This window comes from Hypanus sabinus, chromosome 4 (genome assembly GCF_030144855.1).
Source record: "Hypanus sabinus isolate sHypSab1 chromosome 4, sHypSab1.hap1, whole genome shotgun sequence".
NCBI classification, from domain to species: Eukaryota; Metazoa; Chordata; class Chondrichthyes; order Myliobatiformes; family Dasyatidae; genus Hypanus; species Hypanus sabinus.
The window spans coordinates 105,029,032-105,048,692 of record NC_082709.1 but is presented as its reverse complement, the minus strand read 5'-3'; the positions used below and the strand labels follow the sequence as shown (position 1 = coordinate 105,048,692).

Sequence of the window (19,661 nt, the reverse complement as noted above, 5' to 3'; positions counted from 1 at the left end):
ACTGATGCTATTTAAAAACCGTTTACTCTAAGCACGGTGTAATGTCTAACAAGTGCACAGGACTGACGCTAGTTAGAAACTGTTCGGTTTCCTGTCCTAATTAAGTGGTGTAATGTCCCAAATGAACAAAGGGAATCCCAGCTATCTTCTGGATTAGTTTTTGTTCTTTAAGAGTTGTCCCAAATAAGTGGCTGCCCTGATTAACCAATGGCCCAATTAACCAGAATCCATTGTATAAATAATCCAAATGTGAAAATGTTACTGGTGGGACAAAATTTATAAGATAACATAGGAATAAAATAATAGGGAAAATAATAAAGTAAATAGGGATAAAATAATGGCCTGATTTTACCAACATAGGCACCCTACCCAAGATCTCCACTTCCATAAACTTAATTGAGCTGAGTTCAGAAAAGTTATCTTACTTGTCTAGCCAGTCCTGGAGTCAAGCAGTAAGGCTCTTAAGCAACAACAGAGTGCTGACAATGTAATGAATTGCTGTGGAAGCTTTGACAACTAGTCAAGATCAGACCCCAATTCTACCATCTGTTAAAATTATAAAGGCACTTAAATGTTTCTGCAAAAAATTCATAGTTAGTTGATGATTTTTAGAATCTATAAAGGAATATTTGAAACTCTTTTTAAAAGTTGTGTTAAACACAACAGATTATGTAAAAGAAGTATCTTCCTTTTTTTCCTGCAGACCTACATTGTAAGCTTATAGATCCAAGAACATTGTCATACTCTAAGTATTGATCCCACCCTTCTGCTAGTGCCATGAAAGCTGAAGTGGTCTTCTGAACTCAATCCAAAGTTTGAGGCTATTCTATTCATGCACTAGTGCATGCTAAGTATGTGTACACCACAGAATTTCATATACACTATCGCTTACTACAAGGTAGAATGGGACAGAACAAGTGGAAATGACACATCATTTTCTGCATGTTTTGAAAGGGAAGAAGATGACACTCCAACAGAACCCCGATAAGTTCTCACAGCCTTAATATTTTCGTATTAGAGACCAACATCAGTGCGTACTTCAAGAGAGTGATTCCATGAAAAATGTTTAACGTAGACAGTTTACCTGACTAAGCATTGAAGATCTGTGCAGACCAACTGACTGGTACATTGAAGGACATCTTCAACCTTTCTCTTTTTTGCTGTCTGAGGTTCCACCTGCTTCAAGAGGGAGAAAATATTGATAGCTAAGAAGAATATGGTGACCTGCCTCATTGACTACCATCCCTTACTATTTACATCCAACATAATGAAATGCTTCAAGGGATTGTTTATGGAATGAATCAGCTCCAGCTACTGAAGTGACTTAGATTTTACCTTCAATTTTCTTATCACCACAAAAGGTCAAATGCAGATGCTATTTAACTGGCTCTCCACTTAGTTTTGGACCCTCTGTTCAACAGTAATGCATATATCAGGATGATTGATGTTCAAAACCTACAGCTCGATGCTTAACGCAATTACCCCTCCAATCTCACCACCAAGCACCAAAACCTGGACCTTTGGGCTTCCCTTTCAAACTGGGTCCTTGTTTTAGCCGAATGATGGGTAGTAATGAGTCAGGCCAGAGCGGTGAGGCAGAACATCTGATTGAGTGGTGCTACGATAACAATTTCACAATCAACAGCAATAAAATCCAGAAGCTAACCAAAGACTTAAAAAATAAGCCGGGAGATCACATGCCTGTTCTCATAGGTGAAGAGAGTAGGCAGGTCGAAATTCCTTGGTGTTAACATCTCAGATGAACTGTCATGAGCTCAGCATATAGATGTAATCACAAAGAAGGCACACCAGCACCTTTGCTTCATTAGAAGTTCAGGAAGATCTGGGGTGTCACCAAGTATGCAAACAAACTTCTAAAGATGCACTGTTGGAATTATCCTTACTAGTTGCATCATGGTCTGGTTATGCACTTCCCATGCAAAAGAACCAAAGAAGCTGAAGTTAATAGTGGACACAGTTCATCGCAGATAAAGTAAGTCTGAATATATTGAACAAGAATAACAGTGATAATCCATCCAGCCAAATCTTCCCCTTTGAGCTGAGTTCCTATTATAGACATGCTTCATGAGTCATATGTGCAGAGAAAGTTTCTCTTCTCTAGTGGTTACCTTCTGAAGTTGAATTGTTAAGGGATTCAGAAAAAAAGAAACAAACAGAAATGTGCATTATTCCAATGTGTTGATCACAGACCCATTGCACATTAATTGAATGATACCTTTTCTGTTGACAAAGGCTGTTATTGATGTTAGATGACTTAATGTTACAGCTTCTAATGTCAAGAAAATTACAGTTTTTCCTGCTGACATTCATAATAAAACAGATGCTGTTATTAGCTCTGTTAGAAGACAGAGCAGCTTTACTTTTGCACAACACAGTATACTCATTGCTAGAACAGCAGAAGCTTAAGCAAGAAGTCTCAGAGAGTGACCTTTAGATGGATATTGCGTACATCAACCACCTCCCTGGAAAAGGCAAATTCTTCCATACACCCATAATTTTAGACAAAGGCATTCAATCCTTATATTCTCTGTACAATGATGGGGATTAGCATGATGCAAGAAAGGAGTACAGAGTGTGATAGGAGAAAATCACCAAAGTTCAAGGTGATATAATTTTTCCTTGATATAAACTGAGGGCTTGGAGTGCCATGCTCAGTAATGATGTGTTTAAAGAATGTAATGCATGTTGTATATACTGACAAAGACTAGCTGTCTCTTCCCTTCTTCAAAGTTTAAATATGTCACCACATACTACCCTGAGATTTATTTTCTTCAAGACATTCACAGTATAACAAAGAAATACAATAGAATCAATGAAAAACTACACACAAAGAAGACTGACAAACAGCCAATGCGCAAAAGACAAACTGTAAATGCAAAAAAAATATAATAATAAATTAATTAATATTGAGAACATGAGTTGTAAAGTCCTTGAAAGTGAGTCTGTAGGTCGTAGCATAAATGAGAAAATCTGCAGATGCTGGAAATCCAAGCAACACACACAAAATGCTGGAGAAACTCAGCAGGCCGTGCAGCGTCTATGGAAAAGAGTAAGCAGCTGATGTTTACTTTCTCTTCCCCTTTCCTTTCTTCCATGATTTTTTACTCTCTCCTATCGGATTTACCCCTTATATAGCCCTTTATCTCTTTCACCAATCAACTTCCCAGCACTTTACTTCACCCTCCCCCACTTCTGGTTTCACCTATCATCGACCACCTTGTATTTTTTCCTCCCCTCCTGCTCTGACTTTTCATCTTTTTTCCAGTCCTGATGAAGGGTTTCAACACGAATCGTCGACTATTTACTCTTTCCCATCGATGCAGCCTGGCCTGCTGAGTTCCTGCAGCATTTTGTGTGTGGTCCATTGGTTGTAGAATCGGTTCAGTGTTGAAGTTAGTGAAGTTATCCATGCTGGTTCAGGAGCCTAATGGTTGAAGGGAATAGCTCTGAACCTGGTAGAGGCTTCTGTACCTCCTTCCTGATGGCAGCAGCAAGAAGAAAGCTTTGCCTGGATGTTGAGAGTCCCTGATGTTGCTTTCTCGTGTTAGCGCTCCTTGTAGATGTGCTCAGTGGTGGGGAGGGTTTTTCCTGTGATGGACTGGATTGAACATTAAATTTTGTGGGCTTTTCCATTCTTTGGCATTAACATTTCAATACCAAACTATGATGCAACCAGTCAGGATACTCTCCACTGTGCATCTAGAAATTTGCCAACATTTTAAATGCTGAATCTGCAAATTTCTAAGAAAATAGAGGCGCTGTTCGTGCCTTCTGTGTTATGGCACTTAAAACTTCAAAGTAAATTTATTTTCAAACTACATAAATGTCACCATATTCAATCCAGAGATTAATTTTCTTTCAGGCATTCACAGTAGATACAAAGAAACACAATAAAATCAATGAAAATCTGCACACAACAGCAAATCATCAAACCGTAAATACAAAAAGAAAATAATAATAATAATAATAATAATATATAAGCAATAAATGTCAAGAATATGAGATGAAAATGATTCCACAGGTTGTGGGAACATTTCAGTGTTGAGGTGAGTGAATTCAAGTGAATTTATTCCCTTTGGTTCTGGAGCCTGGTGGTTGAGGGGTAATAACTGTTCCTGAACTTGGTGGTGTTAGTCCTGGGGCTCCTGTACCTCCTACCAGATGGCAGCAGTGAGAAGAGAGCAGACCTGGTTGATGGGTGTCCTTAATGATGTATGCTGTTTCTCTGCAACAGTGCTCCTTGTAGATGGGCTCAGTGATGGAGAGGGCTTTACCCATAATGAACCGGACTGTATCCATGACTTTTTGTGGAATTTTCTGTTCAAGGGCATTGGTTTCTATACCAGGTTGTGATGAAGCCTGAAGTTTGACAAAATTTTAGATGACTTACCAAATTTTCGCAATCTTCTAAGAAAGTAGAGGCGCTGCTGTGCTTTCTTTGTAATGACTCATTGACCTTCTGTTTCCTCTTCCTTCAGTCAATAAGAATCTCTTTAGTTCTGCTGACGTTGGGTAAGAGGCTGTTGTTGTGGCACTAATCAACCAGATTTTCAATCTCCTTCCTATATGACAATTCAACACCACTTTGGATTTGGCCAACACAGTGGTGTCATCAACAAATTTAAATATGACATTGGAGCTATACTTAGCTTCACAGTCATGAGTATAAAGTGAGTAGAGCATGGGGCTAAGCACACAACCTTGTGGAGCACCTCATCTGGTGGTGCTCAGCCCATACTTTAAACTGATAGGATGATAATACAATATTTGTCACATGTATAACTTAAATGTGGAAATTGAGATTGCAGAGACAGTTGATTGCACTGTTTGAGTACCAGATTTTAAAAGTGAGCGGGACCTCTCAGGGCATTCTGCCAAGATTGAGATACTTTTTGGTTAATAGGCATTTGGCAAAGGCCAGTAGAAAAAAGTTTAATTTAAGTGGAGTAGCCAGGGTTAGAGTGGGGAACTGAGGCTTTGGCAAAAGGAGATGGAGGCTAGAGTGAAGTTTCTGTCAGATTGCTCTTTCTTTGTCTGTTAGTGCCTAGCTAGGGTAGTGACAATAAATCCTAAGTCAGTAGTGTGCTCCTCGTGCAAGATGTGGGAGATCTCCAATCTTCCTAATTCCTACATCTGCGATAAGTGCATCTAGGTGCAACTCCTTACAGACCATGTTTTGGGAACTGTAGCTGGATAACCTTCAGCTCTTTCGGAAGAATGAGGATTTCATAGATAAGAGCTACAGGGAAGCAATCATACCTAAGTTGCAGGAGGCATGTCGCTGTGTGACTGTCAGAAAAAGGGAAAGGGAATAAGCAGACAGTACCAAGTACTCCTATGGCCATTTCCCTCAATAACAAATATACTGCTTTGGATGTTGTTAGGGGAGGGTGTTTGTAGGAAAATGACCTACCAGGGGAAAGCCACAATGTCTGGTCTCTGTGGCTCAGAATGGAAGAGGGAGAATAGAAGAGTGGTGCTGAAGGAATATTCAATAGTTTCAATAGGGAAATAAGCAGGCGACTTTGTGGGCGTGACAGAGATTCCCCAAAGGTATGTTGCTTCCCGGCTGTCTGGGCCAGGGACATCTCAGATCAGGTCCACAACATTCTTAAAGGGGAGAGGAAGCAGCCAGAAATCATAGTACAAAGTTCGTATCAACAACATAGGTAGGTAAAAGGATTGGGTCCTGAAGCCAGAATTGAGGAAGCTAGGTAGGAAGCTAAAAGTGATGACCTCCAGGGGGGTTATCTCTGGACCGCTGCCTGTGCTATGCACCAGTTTGGGTAAGAATAGAATGAATTGCCAGATGAATGTGTGGCTCTTTGCAGCAAGGTATGACCTGTACAGAAGGGACAGGTTACACCTAAACTTGAGGGAATTTTTGCTAGATTTGTTAGGGAGAGTTTAACCTAGTTTGACAGGGGAATAGGAGTCAGAGTGATAGGTAAGAGGCACTTACTGTGTTCAGTTATTATCACCTCATTATAGAAAGGATGTGGAAGCTTTATGGAGGGTGGAGATGATATTTACCAGCTCTGGACTAGAGAGCATGTCTTAGGAGGATAGGCTGAGCAAGCAGGGATATTTCCTTTTTGGAGAGAGAGAAGATGAGAAGTGACTTGATAGAAATGTACGAGATGATAAGAGGCATAGATATAGTGGACAGTCAGAAACATTTTCCAAGGGTGGGAATGGCTAATGTGACAGGAGGAAAGTTTAGGGGGGGATAGCCAAGGTAGGTACTTTACACAAAGAGTGGTAGGTACGTGGAATGCGCTGTCAGGAGTAGTGAGAGGCAGATGCATGGTGGTCATTTAAAAAACTCTTAGACTGGCACATGGAGAGCTATGTGGGAGGGAAGGGTTAGACAGATCTTGAAGTAGGTTAAAGTGGCAGCACAATATTGTATCCAAAAGGCCTATACTGTGCTACACTGTTCTAAGGTCTATGTTAACATTTATTTTAAATCAAATGTTTCCCAGTGCTGATTGATGGAAGGCATATATCAGAAGTATAATTCTGCCTTACTTTATGTGTATTTCCATTAATTTTTATTTTATGTCACATTTCCAGCATCCTTAGTATACAGTTTTTGTATTTTAAATTAGCAATAAATGTCAGATGACATGTACGTAAATTTGGGAGTGGCAGGTCACTTATTACTTTGTTGTTCAAATCCCCTTCTGACACAGGAGTAAGAGAATTATGGCAGAAGTATGTTGACATTCAGGAGCTGTTCCTGTGGATGAAGGCAAAGAAGATATTCTTAAATACAGAATTACCTTTCTAACCAACTGTTTGATTGCAGTGATTTATTTATAACGTATTTTGCATAGTTTATTTGTGGAATAATTGGTAACATCAAATAAGAGATAAAGTCCACATAATCAAGTTATTTAACCAATAGTCAAGAGAGCAATCATTATCTTTCCCTTGGGCCTTATATTCTACCAAAAGAAAATTCCTAGAAGATGCTCTTCACTTAGTAATCAAAGGATTTTATTTCCTTTGAATGGATTAAAGAACTAATTTTCATTTAATTTCTCCAGGTGCAGAACAAAAGATGTGAAGCGATACTTAAGCGTTTATATTCTCAGTTGAATAAAATTCAGTCCAACAAACGTCAGTTGACTTGGAACATTCAACAGATGGAAAATAATGCAGCACACCTGAGAAGTTGTCTAGGAATAACACAGTAAAAACTTTTAATGTTGAAGATTTAAAAATTGTACTGAATTAAAATCCAATGTAAGAAAATATATATTGTTTAAACTTGTTGATATTGTGAATAAACTTCATATAGGACTGAAATTTCACAGGATGATAGAGACAAATGCACCATTGTCAGTTATTTTAGCAATTTGTTTTGTAGTGTGTTCTTTAAAATGTTGGATAGAGGGATCTCAAGGATTTAGTAATGCACATGTTCCGAAATGGAATGGTAGTATTTCAGTCCAAATATATTCTTAACATTAGTGCATGAATCTATTGTAACTTCTATCATTTGCAAAACTGTCAAAATATATTTTTGATTGACATAAACCTTTAAAAATATCTCAAAGAGTACACTTGATAACCTTTTAAAATTTTATTTGGTCATAAGAGATTTCTCTCAGCTCTCAGCCAAGTTAAGAAATGTCACTTTTATTCTAGTTCAGGGCATTTCATTTTATTGGTTTTGTTTACAACCTTTTAATTTGTTGAGCTTCACAAAACAATGAAATAAAATTTCATCTGCAATTTTAATAAATATTTAATAAATACTCTTGTGACTATGCACAAATACATTGGAGAACATAGTGATGATATTTCTTTATTTTTGTTTCTATTGAAATTACTCTTTTACACTGTTTTTTGCATCCTGTTCTTTGATGCTTCCTCTTTTAGTTGTTTTTGTTCCTCTTTATCTCCACACCTGCTTTATCTTTTTCTTTTTTTACAGCAGGGAAATGAACTGTTACTAGCTGCAGTTAGGTAGATATCACTGGGAAGTTACAACTTGCAGTGGCCTCTTTCTTATTTCTGTCATGTCATGCGCTTCCATCACTCCCTTTATGTTCCATCCCTCTACACTCATGCCATAACATTCATTCTCTTCAGTATTCATTTTTGCTTTCCACTTAACACATCCATGGCTGCATTTTTACTAAGTCTGGCCTAAACCTTGCATCCTCTCTCCCTCCACTCCTTCCCTTAAGGATGGTGGTAAGAAACAAGATGTTATTCACCCAGCATTTTTATGCCATATTTTTTTCATCTGATTAATTTCTTAAGACATAGGAGCAGAATAGGCCATTTGACCCATTGAGTCTGCTCTGTTAGGCGATTGAAGGGTCTCCAGCCTGATTCAGTAAATCAGATAAAGCCGGAGTGTTTCCAGCATTTTCTGCTTTTATTTCAGAAATGCAGCATCTGCACTTTTTTGTCTGATTTTAATTTTCTTTTGCTGGTTGACAACCATTCAGTGATTATTAGCATTCCCATTGAATTGTGTACCTCTGCAGAACATACCACTGAAGCTTGGACTTTGTAGCACATGACCTCCTAGGGTATCTGCTTTCTACATGATCAGGAAGCTTATTAGCACTTTGTTTCTAATTATTACCACTCACTATCCACCACAGGATACTCCCCAGCTGAAATAGAGATTATTTATAGCCAAAGCTGTGTTTGATGCAGCCTAACTTGGAAAGACAAGTGTGAGAAGTGAAGGAAAGCAAGGTTGGGAGAGAAGATGGCAGGTGGGGGATAGACTGTAGGCCCAAGCATCAGGTATGGAGACGAGGGCCAGGCTGATTCTGCTTGCTGTCCTGTGAATGTTTATTCCTTTTGCTGCAGTGCCAAGGCTGTGAACTGATCCGGCTACTGTGCATTTCTGCCCCATTGGTTTGAAGTACTGGAGATTGAGGCTTGGGCCTACTCTAGCTGCTCCGGGAATGGATCTGGGACTCAATCTGGTTCAGAGTGCTGTTGGCTTGCTTCGATTATTTATATGATGTGTGTGATTGATTTTCTCTCTTTTCGACAGAGTGGTTTTAGTTTTTTTTAATTGGGTTATTCGGGTTTCTTGCTTTGCAACAAATCTCGAGGTGTGTAATTTATACATTCTTTGATAATAAATGTGCTTTGAATCTTTGAACAGAGGATTGTTAATATGAAACCATTGGAAGATTGTAGAAGTCCTGGGGTTCGGGAGCTCTATGGTGAAATTATGAAAAATATACTGGAAATTTGTCCTGTTAATATAATGCTCAGGAGCATTGTAATCAAGAACGTGTATGGGAAAAAGACCTTGAATTTAAATTACAGATTGGTTCTCTGATGCAGTATTTGATGTACGGAATGAGTCAGAAAACTGAAAATCTAGTAAATGCCACACAGAATGAAAGATTTATTTGGAAATATGCTAAGGGTGAACAATGTTACCAAACACAGGTATCCTTTAGAGTATCACTGAGTTTCAGGAAATCTTTAATTTGTAACTTGTCTGACTATAATTACTAGCATATGTGCAATATGAAATATTTATTTGATACTGTATTTTTGATGATTAAGAATATAGAACAGAACAGCATGGAACAGGCCATTCAACCCATATTGTTGTCCCGAACTAGGTAAAAAGCAAATCAAAAACACCCAAAGACTAATCCCTCTTACCTACACCATGACCATATCCCTCTATCTTCCTCTCACATGCCTCTTCAAATGTTTCTTAAAAGCCTCAGGCACCACACCAGACAGTGCATTCCAGGCATCCACCACTCGCTGAGTGAAAAACTTAGCCCTCACACCCCCCTTGAACCTATGCCCTCTCACTTTGAATGCATGCCCTCTGGCACTAGACATTTCAACCCTGGGAAATAGATGCTCTCTGTCCACTCTATCTATGTCTCTCATAATCTTGTAAACCACTATCAGATCTCCCCTCAGCCTCCAGGAGTCCAGAAAAAACAGTTCAAGTTTATCCAGCCTTGTGTGACAGCACATGCTCTCTAACCTGGCAGCATCCTGGTGAACCTCTTCTGCACCTTCTCCAGAAGCTCAACATCCTTCCTATCGTAGGGCCACCGGAACTGTACGCAATACTTCAGATGTGGTCTAACCAGAGTTTTATTAGCTTGCAACATCACCTCTTGACTTTTGAACTCAATGCTTTGACAAATAAAAGCAAGCATTCCTTAAACGTTCTTAACCCCACCTCATGAACCCATGTAGCCGCTTTCAAGGAGCTGTGAACTTGAATCCCAAGATCTCTCGGTTCAACAACACTGGTAAGGACCTTGCCCTTAACAGGGTACAGTCTCCATGCATTTTCTCTACCAAGGTACAACAACTCACATTTATCTGGATTAAACTCCACCTGCCATTTCTCAGCCTATATCTGCAACTGATCTATATGGTGCTGTATTCTTTGCCAGTCTTCTACACCATCTACAACTCATCTGCAAATTTACTAATCTACCCATCTACAATTTGCTATGCTGGCTCTCCTTAATTAGGCCATAGGTTTCCAAATGCTCACATATCCTATCCCTATGAATTCTCTCCAGCAATTTCCCTACAACTAGTGTGAGACTCACCAGTCTATAGTTCGCAGATTTTCCCTTGTTCCTTTCTTAAATAGAGGTACAACATTAGACACTCAGTAGTCCTCTGTGATCTCTCCTGTGGCTAGAGAGGATACTGGTCAAGGTCCCAGAAATCTTGTCTCTTGCCTCCTGCAATAACCTGGGGTAAATCTCATCAGGACCTAGGGACTTAACCATATTAATACTCAATACTTCTCCTCCTTGACTTCTAAATGCCCTAACAAACTTAAAATCTCAACACTCAAAACCTCAACACTCAGCACTAAACCTTGGACTTCAACTACTGCACAGAATCTTGCCATCTTCAGAAGTTTTCTGATGACTCTGCCATAATTGGATGCATCAGCAAGGGAGATGAGGCTGAGTACAGGGCTATGGTGGGAAACTTTGTCACATGGTGCAAGCAGAATCATCTGCAGCTTAATGTGAAAAAGACTAAGGAGCTGGTGGTAGACCTGAGGAGGGCTAAGGCACCGGTGACCCCTGTTTCCATCCAAGGGGTCAGTGTGGACATGGTGGAGGATTACAAATACCTGGGGATACGAATTGACAATGAACTGGACTGGTCAAAGAACACTGAGGCTGTCTACAAGAAGGGTCAGAGCCGTCTCTATTTCCTGAGGAGACTGAGGTCCTTTAACATCTGCCGGAAGATGTTGAGGATGTTCTACGAGGCTGTGGTGGCCAGTGCTATCATGTTTGCTGTTATGTGGTGGGGCAGCAGGCTGAGGGTAACAGACACCAACAGAATTATCAAACTCATTCGTAGGGCCAGTGATGTTGTGGAGGTGGAACTGGACTCTCTGACGGTGGTGTCTGAAAAGAGGATGCTGTCCAAGTTGCATATCATCTTGGACAATGACTCCCATCCACTCCATAATGTACTGGTTAGGCACAGGAGTACATTCAGCCAGAGTCTCATTCCACTGAGATGTAACACTGAGCGTCATAGGAAGTCATTCCTGCCTGCGGCCATCAAATTTTCCAACTCCTCCCTCAGAGTGTTAGACACCCTGAGCCAATAGGCTGGTCCTGGACTTATTTCCACTTGGCATGATCAACTTATTATTTAATTATTTATGGTTTTATATTGCTATATTTCTACACTATTCTTGGTTGGCGCAGCTGTAACGAAACCCAATTTCCCTCAGGATTGATAAAGTATGTCTGTCTGTCTGATCTCCTGGTCCCCATACCCTTTTCCTTGGTAAATACTGAAGTGAAATACTCATCAAGTACCTCACTCACATTTTCCATATCCAAGCAAATGCTCCCCCCTTTGTCTTTGAGTGGCCCAACCCACTCCCCAGTTATCCTTTTACTCAAGATGTACGTATAGAATGTCTACCTGCCAAGGACTTTTCATGGCCCCTCCTGACTTTCCTAATTTCCTTCTTTAGTTCTTTTCTAGCTTCTTTATACTCTTCATGTGCTTCGATTGATCCTAACTTCTGGAGCTTTTCATACTTTTTCTTTTCCTTGTTGACTAAATTCATCACCTCTCTGGACATCCAAGGTTCCCTGTCCTTCCTTCTAACAGGAACACACCTTTCCTGTACTCTGTGGAATTGATCTTTAAACACCATCCACAAGTCTGATATAGACTTGCCAGAGAAAAGGTGTTCCCAATTAACGCTTCATGATTCCTTCCTAATGTCCTTGTAATTTGCCCTACTCCAATTTAAAAGTCTCCTACAAGGATCACACCTATCCTTAACATAAAAACATAAAATAGACAATTAACAAATACATAGCAAGACAAAAAGTATGCAATTGAAGACTTAACAAGAGAAAATCTGCAGGTGCTAGAAATCCATGCAACACACACACAAAATACTGGAAGAACTCAACAGGCCAGGCAGCATCGATGGAAAAAAATACAGTCAACATTTCAGGCTGAAATCCTTCGGCAGGACTGGAGAAAAAAAGCTGAGGAGATTTTAAAGGTAGAGAGAACCACCAGGTGATAGGTAAAAGCTGGAGGGGGATGGATGAAGTAAAGAGCTGGGAAATTGATTGGTGAAAGAGACAAAAGGTCATGGAAGAAAGAAAAAGGGGGAGGAGCACCAGAGGGAGGCAATGGGTGGGCAATGAAATGGTGAGAGAGGGAAAAGAGGATGGAAAATGGAGAAGAATTAGCTTTTTTATTTTTTGAGATGAAATACAATTACAGAAATGTAATGATAGTCCATCTGTCTTTGATAAATGTGGGTTTTCTACATACATGAATAGGTAATAGATTACCTTAGAAAGAGGATATAAAAGAATTGTGAATTTACTGTCAGTTTTCTAAGTTCAATGTAAAGATATTATCAAAGTGCATATACTTATACTATGAGATTCATTTTCTTGCAGGCATTAACAGGAAAATAAAGAAATGCAGTAGAATTTATGAAAAACTATACAGACACAAAGACTGGCAAACAACCAATGTACAAGAGAAGACAATATGTGAGGGCATGAGTTGTAGAGTCCTTAAAAGGTAGGTTGCAGAATTAGTTCAGAGTTGAGATGAGTGAAGTTGTCCATGCCAGTTCAGAAGCCTGATGGTTGCAGGGTAGTCACTGTTCCTGAACCTGGTGATGTGGGACCTAAGGCTCCTGTATCTGCCCAATGGCAATAGCAAATGGAGAGCATGGCTTGGATGCATGCTTCCTTCTTGTGGCAGTGATCCTTGTAAATTCTGGAGCGGGCTTTGCCTGTGATGGTCTGTATCTGGCACTTTCTATAGTCTTTTCCATTCCTGGCCATAAGTGTTTCCATATCAGGCCGTGCAATTTTGCAGATATGAATGGTTAATTGTCAAAAACAATGAGGATCCCCACAAGAGCTAAAGTGGTAAAATAGGGTCCTGATACATAAGGGTTTTCAAGATTTTGAAGGATACTTCATGATAAGGTGAACTGTTACAAGTACAAGAATTTTTAAAATGACATGATTATCTGGTTCTACTTTATTTGGAGACCAAAGGTCACATGACAATACAATAAATGTGTTTTGAATTGTGTAAGGGTAATGCATTAACAGACTGTCATGCTCCTGATGAGTAATGAATGAGAGATTACAGATTTTCTATTAGAATAGTGGGGATAACAAGTTCTGCAAAAAATAGTGAAGTGTGGAGTTTAATTCAAAGCTTAATTGTTAAGACAGAAATTTAGTCAAAACTCGAGATACAATTTGATAAGTTTGTGAAGAAAGCAAAGGTAAATTTATCAAAGTCACTATGATATAAATGGAAGAACAAATAAATTCAAGGCCCTGAACAGTATTCTCATACGTAAGGGAAACGACATGGTCCAGATCGGTTCCCCATTAAATTTAGTTAGGTTGCGATCCAGACCATTGACGCCTTGTTCCCTTTTAATTTCGTTTCACACGTCCTTTGAGCTTGGCAATCAAGGTAATCTACCCTCGACCTGAACCGGCAGTTTATAAGCCCTTGGCTTTAGCCGTTCGGGGTGAGAGTGTTAAAGAAGCCATTGCAAGTCGCCGCTGCTACGACAAGCGAAGAGTGATCCAGCCCACATCGGAGTACCAGCAATTCGCCTTCTGTCGCCAGAGTGGGTCCGGGCAAGGTCAATCTACCAGGGATAAGTGGAAGGCGGAGTCCGGACTCGACGTTTATGCCCCTTGTCCGTGTCTACCCCTCAAAGAGTCCCGGCTCAGTGCCCGAGTGGAAGGCAGCGTCCTGACTCAATGTTCCTGCCCGTAGTCCATGTCTACCCCTCAAAGAAGTCCCAGCTCGGTGCCTGAGTGGAAGGCAGCGTCCTGACTCAATGTTCCTGCCCGTAGTCCATGTCTACCCTTCAAAGAAGTCCCGGCTCAGTGCCCGAGTGGAAGGCGGAGTCCTGACTCGATGTTCCTGCCCGTAGTCCATGTCTACCCTTCAAAGAAGTCCCGGCTCAGTGCCTGAGTGGAAGGCGGCGTCCTGGCTCAATGTTCCTGCCCATAGTCCATGTCTACCCCTCAAAGAGTCCCGGCTCAGTGCCCGAGTGGAAGGCGGAGTCCTGACTCGATGTTCCTGCCCGTAGTCCATGTCTACCCTTCAAAGAGTCCCGGCTCAGTGCCCGAGTGGAAGGCAGCGTCCTGACTCAATGTTCCTGCCCGTAGTCCATGTCTACCCCTCAAAGAGTCCCGGCTCGGTGCCCGAGTGGAAGGCGGAGTCCTGACTCGATGCCTGATCTGAAGGAGGAGTCCTGGTTCAAGATTCCTTGTCCTCCGTTTTGGTGTCCACGTTTCTGGCTGCAGTGATCCATGGTATCCAAGTGTCTGGTGGCAGTGAATCAAGTCCCCAGGGTCCAAGTCCAAGGTCCACGGCTGTCCATGCTCCCCCCCCGACCAAGTCCAAGGGCCACGGCTGTCCATGCTCCCCCCCCGTCCAAGTCCAAGGTCCACGGCTGTCCATGCTCCCCCCCCGTCCAAGTCCAAGGTCCGCAGCTGTCCATGCTCCCCCCCCCCCCCGGTCCAAGTCCAAGGTCCGCAGCTGTCCATGCTCCCCCCCCCCCCCCGGTCCAAGTCCAAGGTCCGCAGCTGTCCATGCTCCCCCCCCCCCCGGTCCAAGTCCAAGGTCCGCAGCTGTCCATGCTTCCCCCCCCCCTCGGTCCAAGTCCAAGGTCCGCGGCTGTCCATGCTCCCTCCGTCCAAGTCCAAGGTCCGCAGCTGTCTCAGTTTCCTGTTTCCAAGTCCCAGGTCCGTGGCGATCCAAGTCCCTAGTCCCCTAGTCCCCTAGTCCGAGGTTCGTGTTCCACTTTGTCCTCGATTTCCCGATCTTCTGTATAGCGAGTAATAAACTCTATTTTATTATACCTAAGAAAGACGTGTTTGTGTCCTGCATGCGTGTCCTCTCCCACCACCCTTGTCCCCACCTTGTCACAGGAAATTCACAAAAATGACTCGCACTAGGATATATACCGACATGATTGATTAGATTGAAACCTTTCTGTGTTGTAATTTTGCCTATCTTACATGGAGTTTTTCCACCGATTAGTGAAAAAAAGTCAAATTTAAATTAAATATGAAAGGAGCTGAAGGGTGGCCATAAAGTAAACATGGAAATTTCCACTAAAAATACATGGAATCCATATAAATTCCCAACAACTACCACACAAAATTCTGGAGGAACTCAGTAGGCCATGCAGCATCTATGGAAAAGAATAAGCAGCCAACATTTTGGGCCGAGACCGTTCATAGACTGTTTACTCTTTTCTATGGATGCTGCCTAACTGGCTGAGTTCGTCCAGCATTTTGTATGTGTTGAGTTGAATTTCCAGCATCTGCAGATTTTCTTGTGTCTGTGGTCTCACCAACTACTACTGAGTTCCTACCACCACAGAAGTTATTCTTCTTACTTACTTACTCACTGCCCATTATGCCACTGTAGGTTAGGGCAGCAATGAAGGTCCTCCATCTCTGGTACTGTTCAGATCTTCCTTCATCACATCAGTAGTTTCCTCTCAGTATTCACTGCTGTCAGTCATGCAAATCCTCAGTGTAGACTTAGGAATACCATCACACTCAGATGTAGAAGGATTCTTCATTGCTATTTCCATAACAGTTTTTTTAACCAGTCTGGGTTGTTAGCCCTGAGCTGAACCCCCAAACCTGGAGGACTGGTGGACCACTCTTAGACTGGCCTCTACCCTTTGACCTGTTTGGCATGGGTGACCATACCAAGAACCAAAGCATAAAGCCCTGACTCCAGCCAACATAGCTCTCAGGGTCACTGAGGCACACTAGCCTTCCAACCACGACAAGGTTGTGATCCTTTCGGAGGAAGTTATTTCTCAGTCCATTCCAAATGATATGAAAAAGACCATGACAGCATTGGATAATGCAGCTCTTGTGGGAGTTACAACTCCAGAAGTAGCTAAGAGACTGGCACTTAATCAACAGCGTGGAAAATTATATAGGTTTGTCTTCAAGCTCCTGTTCCTCCTTTTTGATGGCAGCAATGAGAAGAGGACATGTCCTGGATAGAGAGGGTCCTTCATGATATTTGCCACCTTCATGAGGCATCACCTTTTGGAGATATCCTTGATGGTGGGGAGGCCAGTGTCTGTGAATCAACTGGCTGAGTTTATAATCCTCTGCAGCTTTTTCTAATCCTGTGCATTGGTGCCTCCATACCAGGTAGTGATGCAACCAGTCAGAATGTGCTGCACAGTACATCTGTAGAGATTTACAAGTCTTTGGTAACATAACAAACCTCAAACTCCTAATGAAGTATAGCCACTGGCATGCCTTCTTCATGATTTCATCAACGTTTTGGGCCCAGGATAGATCTTCAGAGATGTTGGCACCCAAGAACTACTTCCCTACTTCACAGATTAGAATTGGGGATACATTGCTGACAGGTGCGCAGTGTTTAACTTCTTAGAAAGCTTAGAGCTCGAGGTTCCATCATTTGGGTCAGTTACTAGGTGAACATCAGTGATGTTTGAAGTTAACAATGAAATGCACTGTTCAGAGGCAGTACAATCATTGCTTAAGAGAGTTTGGAATGTGTTTTAGTAAACATTGCTAGATTTCAGAGAGGAAGTTTATTAGGTTTTTTGCTATGGGGTGATTCATTGGCTGCCAGTTAGCGGTTTTCTTCCAATCTACTGTACTGCACTTAGTGTTCATAATGTGTCCTCGCCACTGGAAAAATGAAAAACAGATAGGATTGCCACACTGCAGAATACCTCTGTTCAGGGTTCCCTTTGCAGACTGAAATTCCTTTCACTTATCACCTTAATTCTCTGTCCCGTACCATTTCTAATCTTGTCTTTTACACTGTTGCAATAAAGCCCAACTTAAGCTTGAACAACAGCACTTCATATTCCATTTGGGTGTATTTCAGCCTTTGAAACTCAGTATTGAATTTGGGAAATTTTAGATAATTTACTTTTTACCATTTTTATTGGAACTGGTACAATCTTCAGTAAGATTTCCATCTGTAATATTAACTCATTTTTTTTCTCTCTGTCCACAGAAACAGCTTAATCTGTTGGGTAGTATCTCCTTTAGTATCCATTTTCAGCAACAGCTCTGACCCAATTCATAGTTTTAATGTGCCCTGTTATTTTCTTTTGCTTTTCTGCCCTCACTAACTTATTAACTAGACACCTTCATAAACACCAAAATCACCTGGGGAAAGTTGGATTCACACTGTAGCAGATTCCTGTTGCACTATCTGAACCCTGCCATCTCTGCAACTTAAAACTAACTTGTTTACTCAAATCCCCAAGGTTCTTATCAAGGGGCTTTTATTTCCACAACCTGACCTGCTGAGTATTTATAAAATTTTCTTTTTTTATTTAAGTTGAAAATAAAACAGTACACCACAAGAAAGGTCCTGTGGTCCACAAGGTCTGACGATTATCCCAGTTTAAAGTAATCCTGTCTAGCAACACATGGTCTGCATCCTTCCATATCTGTTCATGCACAAATCTAAATGTCTCTTAAACATTGTTGTCTGCTTCCACCATTTCCCCTGTCAGCATGCTATTGTAAAAATGCCTGCAGTGCAAATCTCCTTTAAGCTTTCCACTTCTACTTTAAAGCTAAGCCTTTCTAGTATTTGACATTTCCACTCTAATAAAAAGACTCTTCCTGTACTATCTCTGCATTTCATGATTATATATACTTCTATCAGCCTCTGTTTTCTCTTCAGACATCAGGAGTTTCAAAATGGCACCATGGCTGTATTGATCTTACTGCTCCAGAGATGATTCTTATGGTTTCCCAGAGACAGAAATCTACACATTTATGTGGTAGCTCCTGAGCCACTATGAGTAGCTGTACTTGGATCTTGAGTAGGCCAATGCAAGTAGAATTATGCTGAGTCTGAATGTTGACTGTCCTACTCATCTTGGACCTTTCTCTTGACTAACCCTCCAATGTTCCAGAGGTTTTGCCAAATAGGAAGCTTATAACTGATATACCGGTATTTTGTAACTGTAGTATGGATGAGTTTCCAGCATCTGAACTAGGATGCATCTGGTGACCTCCAGTTTGAGAAGTAGGGAAAAGTTGTTTCTGAGGAGGTGAGGGATCTATTTAATTATAGTTTCTTTGTACCTACTAAATTTACCACACACATTACAGCCTGAATTTGAATTTGGCCTCAAACTCAAATTCAATGTGATTTATATGAACTACATTATAATTGGGGAGGGTAGGCAGCACTCTGAAAGCCCTTGTTGTCATGGATTACTCCCCGTTCCAGCTGGAGCATAAAGGTTTGACTGACCACCTATCCTCCTGCAATGCTCCCAAGTATAATGTTTGCTGTTCTTGTAGTCAGGTTCAATAATGGCTGTAACACATTGTCTTTTATTTGTTGCGAAGATATTATGATGGGTCATCTTGTCTATTTTGCTAAGAGCTAGAGCAAGAATCTATGGATTTTGGGTCTTTGCATCTTTGATGAGATCAATCTTGCTTGCCATTTCCCTGATACCTAGGAGCGTGGGCTTAGTGGCTGAAGTAATCTGTGAGGTGGTGTTCTTGCAGAGTGACTGTTCACGTTCCTTTCAGAGAACCCAGAAAAGCAGCTGATCTGCTTCCCAACTTTATTGTTTCCAAATGGCCCTGTTTTCTAATTTTTATTTCTGCTTTAATTGGAAGTGTGGTATTCAGGGTTTGGTCACCTTTGTAATGACTAGGATGGACAGGTCATCAAATTTAATAAATTGCTTTAACCACTGAAAGGCTCTTGCAAAAGTCAAAATGCTAGAGGTATTCAGAAGGCTAGGCAGCATCTGTGGAGGGAAATGGACAGTTGATGTTTTGAGTTGTTACGAAATCCCATAACTGGATCACTTACCAGCAAAGATAGAGAGGTCCGTTGAAGTCTGATGGTACTATTTTTAAAAGTATTTATTGATAAAGGGCACAAAATATAAGATTAATACAAACATACAGATAAAATAAGTCGTCAATACTAAATCTAAAGCGCGGGTATAATAATAACCAATAAGAAATAGCTCTATCGTTGTCTAGGGGATAATGTATTGTCCGATGGAAAGATAACAGTCACTGTTAGTTCATTCAAGCTGCAGC

The 19,661-nt window shown here is 41.1% G+C and overlaps 1 protein-coding gene across 1 annotated transcript in view; it reads left to right on the top strand.

The window, feature by feature from the left end:
* The window catches only part of LOC132392319 (coiled-coil domain-containing protein 122-like), a 54,750-nt gene extending 47,527 nt beyond the window's left edge, over positions 1–7,223 (top strand). The window contains exon 5 of the mRNA XM_059966142.1: positions 7,074–7,223. Within this exon, the coding sequence (XP_059822125.1) occupies positions 7,074–7,223 (150 nt within the window). The remainder of the gene's footprint in view (positions 1–7,073) is intronic.
* Positions 7,224–19,661: the final 12,438 nt, after the last annotated feature.